At 38.7% G+C, this 7,083-nt stretch overlaps 1 protein-coding gene across 2 annotated transcripts in view; it reads right to left on the bottom strand.

Moving 5' to 3' along the window:
* Positions 1-7,083, bottom strand: part of NAPB (N-ethylmaleimide-sensitive factor attachment protein, beta) — a 42,791-nt gene that overhangs the window by 8,129 nt on the left and 27,579 nt on the right. For both annotated transcript variants that reach the window (XM_005857008.2, XM_014541034.1), the window contains 2 exons: positions 4,384-4,439; positions 4,129-4,213 (listed from right to left, as the gene is read on the bottom strand). In XM_005857008.2, the coding sequence (XP_005857070.1) occupies positions 4,129-4,213; positions 4,384-4,439 (141 nt within the window). The remainder of the gene's footprint in view (positions 1-4,128; positions 4,214-4,383; positions 4,440-7,083) is intronic.

The following is a 7,083-nucleotide window of genomic DNA, read 5'->3' on the forward strand; positions in this document are numbered from 1 at the left end:
GTGACAGTGGTGGTGCCCCAACCCCCCTGATGGGCCCTGCTCTGTGCATGACAGGGGGCAGTGCCCAACCCCCTGATTGGCCCTGCTCTGTGCGTGACAGGGGGTGGCGCCGCAACCTCCCCATCGACCCTGCCTTGAGTGTGACAGGGGGCGGTGCCCCAACCCCCCAATCGGCCCTACCCTGAGCGTGACTGAGGGTGGCATCGCAACCTCCCAATCCGCCCTGCTCTGTGCATGACAGGGCGGCGCCCCAACTCCCCAATCAGCCCTGCTCTGAGCCCGACCAGGGGCAGCACCTAGGGACTGGGCCTGCCCTCTGCCACCCGGGAGCAGGCCTAAGCCAGCAGGTCGTTATCTCCCGAGGTGTCCCAGACTGCGAGAGGGCACAGGCCGGGCTGAGGGATCCCCCCCCCTTCCCCCCGAGTGCACAAATTTTTGTACACCGGGCCTCTAGTAATTAATAAAGAGTAATATAAGAATAAATTCTGTGTTTTGCATACTCACAACTATAAACCTACTTTTGCCTCACTCTGTATAATGATAAACATGTCAACCCACCAAGAAGACATAGCAATCCTAAACATGTATGCAGCAAGCAACAGAGCTGCAAAATATGTGAAGCAAAGACTGACAGAAATGAAAGGAGAGAGACACAAACCCACAATAATAGTTGCAGACTTCAATACTCCAAGCTCATCAATGGATAGATCTAGAAAGGAAAATTAGCAAGTATATAGAACTCAACACCATCAACCAAGGAAATCTAATTAACATTCATAGAACATGCCACCCAGGAACAGCAGAACTACAGAACATATGCCAAGAAAGACCATATTCTGGGCTATAAAACCAACCTTGACAAATTTATAAAAATTGAAACCATAGAGTGTTTTCCAGCAACAATGGAATCAAACTAGAATTCAACAACAAAAAGTTAACAGGAAAATCTCCAAACACTTAAACTTCCCAACTCATTCTATGAGGCCAGTATTACCTTGCTACCAAAACCAGACAAACACATCACAAGAAAAAAAAATTAAAGATCAGTATCCCTTATGAATATAAATGCAAAATCCTCAACAAAATATTAGCAAAATAATTTTGGCAACTTACAAAAAGGATTACATGACTATACAGTTAAGGATTAATTTGTCTAAAGTGAGGTCTGGCCTTTGTCCATGACTCCTGGGTGGTAATTTCTAAATCCTTGGAATGTCCTGCCTGATAAGAGTCAACCACATGTACATGACTGAGCCCCAATAAAAACTTCAGACACTACATTCAGTGAGCTTCCCTTCTTGTCCATACTCTACGCTTACTTTCACATATTGTTAGGTGAAGTGCTGTCTGTACAACTCTACAGGGGGAGGACAACAGAAAGTTCCTCACTTGGAACTCTGGATCCTACCCTATGGCAGGCACCTCTTACTTTAGCTGATTTTAATCTGTATCCTTTTTATAATAAAACATAACTGTGAGTATAACAGCTTTCATTGAGTTCTATGAATCCTAGAGAATTACCGAACCTGAAGATGTTCTTGGAGTCCCCTAAACGCTGCAATGACTAAGTAAGATTTGTCCCAGGAATATAAGGTTGGTTCAACATATAAAAATCAATGAAATATACTATATTAGTAGACTTAAAGGACAAAAAACACATGATCCTCTCAACAGATGCAGAAAAAGCACTTGACAAAATCCAATACCCTTTGATGATAAAAACAGTTAAAGTAGGAAGAAAAGAGAACTTCCTCAAACTAATAAAGGACATCTATTAAGAAACCCACAGCTATCAATATACTTAATGGTGAAAAGCTGAAAGCTTTCTTCGTAAGATGGGAACAAGGTGAGGATGTCTGCCCTTGCTACTTCTATTTAACATTATATTAGAAGTTCTAGCCAGGACAAATGAAAGAAAATGAAGTAAAGGGCATTCAGATTGCAGAAGTTATGAAACTATCACTATTGCAGATGACATGATTTTGTATATAAAAACATCCACAAAACAAAAATTAGAGCTAATAAATAAATTCAGCAAGGTTGCAGTATATGAAACTAGCATTTAATAATCTGAAAAGGAAATTAAGAAAATAATTCCATTTCTAATAGCATCAAAAAGAATAAAATACTTAGGAGTATGTTTAACCAAAGAAGTGCAAGACTTGCACACTGAAAACGATAAAACATTGAACAAAATTAAAGATCTAAATAAATGGAAAGGCACCTGTGTTCACAGACTGTAAGACTTGATGACATTTTCCAAATTGGCCTATAGATTCAATGCAATCCCCGTCAAAATTCTAGCTGGTTTCTTAGCAGAGATTGACAAGCTGATCCTAAAACTCATATGGAAATGCAAGAACTCCAAATAGTCAAAGCAATCTTTAAAGAAGAAGTTGGCCCTGACTGGTGTGGCTCAGTGCTTAGAAGGTTGTCCTGCACACAGAAGAAAGGTTGCCGGTTCGATTTCCAGTCAAGGGCACATACCTGGATTGCAGGTTCGTTCCCTGCCCTGGCTGGGTGCACATGCAGAGGGCAACTAATCAATGTATCTTTCACATCAATGTTTCTCTCTCTCTTCCCCTTTCTCTCCCTTCCACTATCTCTAAAAATCAATGGAAAAATAATCCTTGGGTGAGGACGGACGGATGGACAAACAAAAAAACTAAGTTCCTTGGAAGACTCTCACTTTTCCCGACTTCAAAATGTACTACAAAGCTACAGTAATCAAACAGTGTGATATTGGCATAAAGACAGACATACATATCAGTGGATTAAAACAGAGAGCCCAGAAATAAACCTTTGCATATTAGTCAATTTTCAACAGGGTACCAAGACCATTCAATGGCAAAAGGATGGTGTATTGAACAAGTAGTGGTGGGAACATTGAAAATCTACAGGTAAAAAAGAATGTAGTTGAATCCTTAACTAAGACCATATACAAAACATTAACTCAAAATAGAATGAAGAGCTAAAACTATAACACTCTTAAAATAAAACAGGGGGAAAGCTTCATGACCTTGGGTTTGGCAATTTCTTGGATATGACATGAAAAACACAGGCAAAAAAAGAAAAATTTGACTCAAGAAAAACTTAAAACTTTGTGTATCAAAGAACACTAACAATGGAGTAAAAGGGCAACCCACAGAACAGGAGAAAATATTTGCAATCACTTATCTGATAAGGGATTAATATCCAGAATATATAAAGAACATCTAAAACTCAATACCAAGAAACAAATAACCTGTTTCAAAAATGGGCAAAGGAATTGAATAGACATTTCTCCAAGGAAGATATATGAATGACCAATAAGCACATAAAAAGATACTCAACATTACTAATCATTAGGGAAATGAAAATCAAAGAAACATTGAGAGACTGCTTCACACTCATTAGGATGGTTCTCAAACAAGCAAACAGAAAACAACAAGGATTGGTGAGGATGCGAAAAACTGGAACCCTTGTACATTGCTGATAGGATGGTGAAATAGTGTGGTAACTGTGGAAAACAATTTGGCAGTTCCTCAAAAAGTTAAAAATAAACTTGACACATGTCCCAACAATCCCAATACTAAGTATATAGCCAAAAGAACTGCAAACATATGCTCAACAAAAACTTGAACATAAATGTTCATAGCAACATTATTCATAATAGCCCCTAAATGAAAATAACCCAAGTGTCCATCAGTTGATAAATGGATAAGCTGTGGAATATTACTCAGCTTTGAAAATGAATGAATTAATACATGTTATAGCATAAGTGAACCTTGAAAAAAATTTTACTAAGTGAAAGAAGCCAGTCACAAAAGGCCACACATATTGAATGATTCCATACATATTAAAGGCCTACAATCCTCTTAGACAGACAATAGATAGTATTTCCAGGGACTGGAGGAGAGAATGGGGCTTCTTTTGGAGATGATAAAAATGTTTTTGAATTAGGAAATGGTGATGGTTACACACCCTTTGTGAATATACTAAACACCACAGACATGGTACTCCTTAAAAGGGTGAATTATATAATGTGTGAATTAGTCTTAATAAAAAGGAAAATTAAATTTAAAAGTAAAAAAAAAAAAGATTCAGGTAAATTTCTGCGGAAATTTAAACAGACAGCAGTAACCTCACCTGCTCATAGATCTCGATGGCTTTCTGGTATTGCTCAAGCTGGGCAGCATATGCTGCCACCTTTAGCAGACACTTGTTAGCTGAACTGAAATCAAGAACCAGAGCAAAGTAAGTAACAGAGAAATAAAGTGACATCCCAGTACACTTTCATTTGGTACAGTACAGTACGTTTCGCTAACAGAGTATAGTAAACATTTATCTTTTATCACACTTGACAAAAATCCATTTAATTATGTTAAGAAAAGTAATACTTGCCTGTTGGATTCTTCTCCTTTGTAATAATCAGCTGATTGTTCATAATGTGCAATAGCCTGAAAACACACACATATCTTATTCAAACTACTTGTTTAAAGAGTTGCATTTAAAAAACTACACTTGCATGGGTATTTTTTCTTATAGATAAACCTATCCCAATAGTAAACCTTTCACAACTTGGCCTACTTTATTCAGGGAACACAAAAATGCATGCACCTCTCGAAGCCTGGCAGCAGGCTGCTCGCTGTCCATCAAAATCTCTTATCGCCCTCCCCCATGGCAAATACCCAGCTACACCACTTCCCTAGCCTGTACTGCAGTTAGAGAAGCCATGAGACCTATTCCTTCCAATAGAATATAAACAAACATGCTGTAAACTACTCCAGGCTTGGTCCATACATCTGACTCTGCATCCTTCTCCAGGCCTTTTCCCTTCCCATGAGCCAGAATGGCAATAGCCAAGTCTAGAGTGGCAATGGAAGCCACGAGCTAAAGGTGGCGGAACTTCTGTCACCCTGGTTCCTAACTAATTACAAAGGGCAGAATGGGCTTTAAATCCCATGCCCCACCACTGCCAAACCCAGAATAGCTACACTGGATTGTTATTTTTGAGATATGTGAAGCCCTATTAAATTTAGATTTAAGGTTTGCTAAAGCAGCACAGATTATCCTCACTAATAACCTACATGTCATCTAGATTAAAGGTCTTGTTTTCACTCTAAAATGTGTGGTGCTGAATTCAGTCAAGTGGAAAAGAAAGAGCGTAGGCTGGAAAGCTCGAAGCTCTGGTCCTGTGGGGCATAGAGTCAGTGAAATCAAGCATATGACAATTCAGAAAGCAAAACATATGTAAGCTCACTCTTTCTCTTAAGAACACCCATGCCTTTCCCCAGGACTCCCTCTCTTCTCTAGAGCAGACTTGGGCCCTGCCAATATCTTGATTAGTTTGGAATGCCCAGGAAAGTTTTTCAATGAATTTATGATTAATAAAAAATAATCTTCTTCGAATTGTCCTCATTCTCAAGTATTCAGCACTAGTTTGCACTGTAATAAATAGGGTAACATAAGAAACATGAACAAATCTTTTTGTAAAGAGTATCAGTTATATAACCTCTTCCTAAGGAGGAAATGTAGCTACTTTCTTCCCAGTTCTTACAGCACCCCAGCACTCAATGAATAGAGTTGGGTTGAACCATATGTAACTACTGTTTTGGAGGTTAAAAAAACAAAAAAGGGCCAATGTCAACAATTTGGTTTAGCCTAATACGTATTAAATAATGATACTGGTTCATCAAAATGTTATAACTGTAAACTTCAGCTAGGTTAATTATAATAAAAGAAAAATTTTTAATTTAGTTTTTAATAATACTAATTAAACCAATAATAAAAAATTATGGTTTTCCCAAGTTTTGACAGAGACTAAAGTTGAAAGGAAAGCTTATCTACTGGCTTAGAGAAGTTTCAGAGTAAACAGGTCGGCCACATGCTATTTTTGATGTTCCACCTAGTTTGGAGTTTTAACAAGTAGTGAAACTTATGAAGCATACACAGAACCTTTCACACTAGAAATCAGCCCACTGTAAGTTATAGTCCCAAAGACAATAACATAAAAAGTAGAACAAAGCAACCAATAATAACAGCACACATAGCAATAAATCCAGAAACAACCCAGCTGATTATCCTGTGATTTAAGCAGCATGCCACAGAGATCACAAGACTCCTTGGGGGAGCTGGGCAAGTGGCACAGTGCTGCAGAATACATGGATCCTGAAATGAAACACAAGGCTTTCTAGGACTGCACCATCGTCATTAAGGCAAATGCAATTTCCAGGGTTCAAGCGTAAGGGTCCACTTTGTAGGTAAAATAGCTTTAAATATGGGATTGATTCTTTTAGAACACATACCCCCAGACAGGACCTAACAGGAACCTGACACACTACATGTAATAGTAACAAACAGTACTAAATCATGTCCTCCTGGGACTTAAGACAGAAATGAGTCATAATTCCTCTGGACCATTTAAAAAGGACCTATTTATTATTTGGTTCCATGTTTTACTTTGTGAAGTCAAAGAAGTAATGTGAGTTTATGAAACTTCACCGTTCACTATCTAAAATCTGTGAATGAATCAGACGACATATAGAGGCTAGTATTAAAAGGAAAGAAATTCATTTGTTAGAAATCAGATATAAAGTACTTGGTGTAACTGATTTTTTCAAACTTAAACTTCATGCACCAACCAAAATCTGATGGACCCACCAGAGACACGAAGGCAATGTTTCTAAACATAGCAGGCCAAACATCAGAGAACACAATGAGCTAACCCCGTGTGTGCTGAGTAATATTCTTAAATTGCTTTTTAAAAAAGAACACAACAATGAAAAAAGATGTCACCTACTGGCCAACTCGCAGAATGGCAGGAACACTGTGAGTAGTGAGTAATGGAAGTTTCAGAAGCTGCGTGGCAAATCATCAAATTTTTTTATAAAGAAAGAAAACAAGAGTGCACCTTAAGTCATTTTATCCACCCTCAATTTTAAGGAAGCCCCTGTGGTGAAGTGGTTGCCCGAGCCCAGGTGCCGGAAGCCCGTCCATTCTTGCTGCTTGACACAGTCGCTGCAGGGAAGAAACATCTGCACAGCATATGTTTCAAGGGACCTGGGGTATATGGCATACTGTTCTTAATATGTTTGCTCCCCT

This window comes from Myotis brandtii, unplaced genomic scaffold, assembly GCF_000412655.1.
Source record: "Myotis brandtii unplaced genomic scaffold, ASM41265v1 scaffold1063, whole genome shotgun sequence".
Lineage (NCBI taxonomy): Eukaryota > Metazoa > Chordata > Mammalia > Chiroptera > Vespertilionidae > Myotis > Myotis brandtii.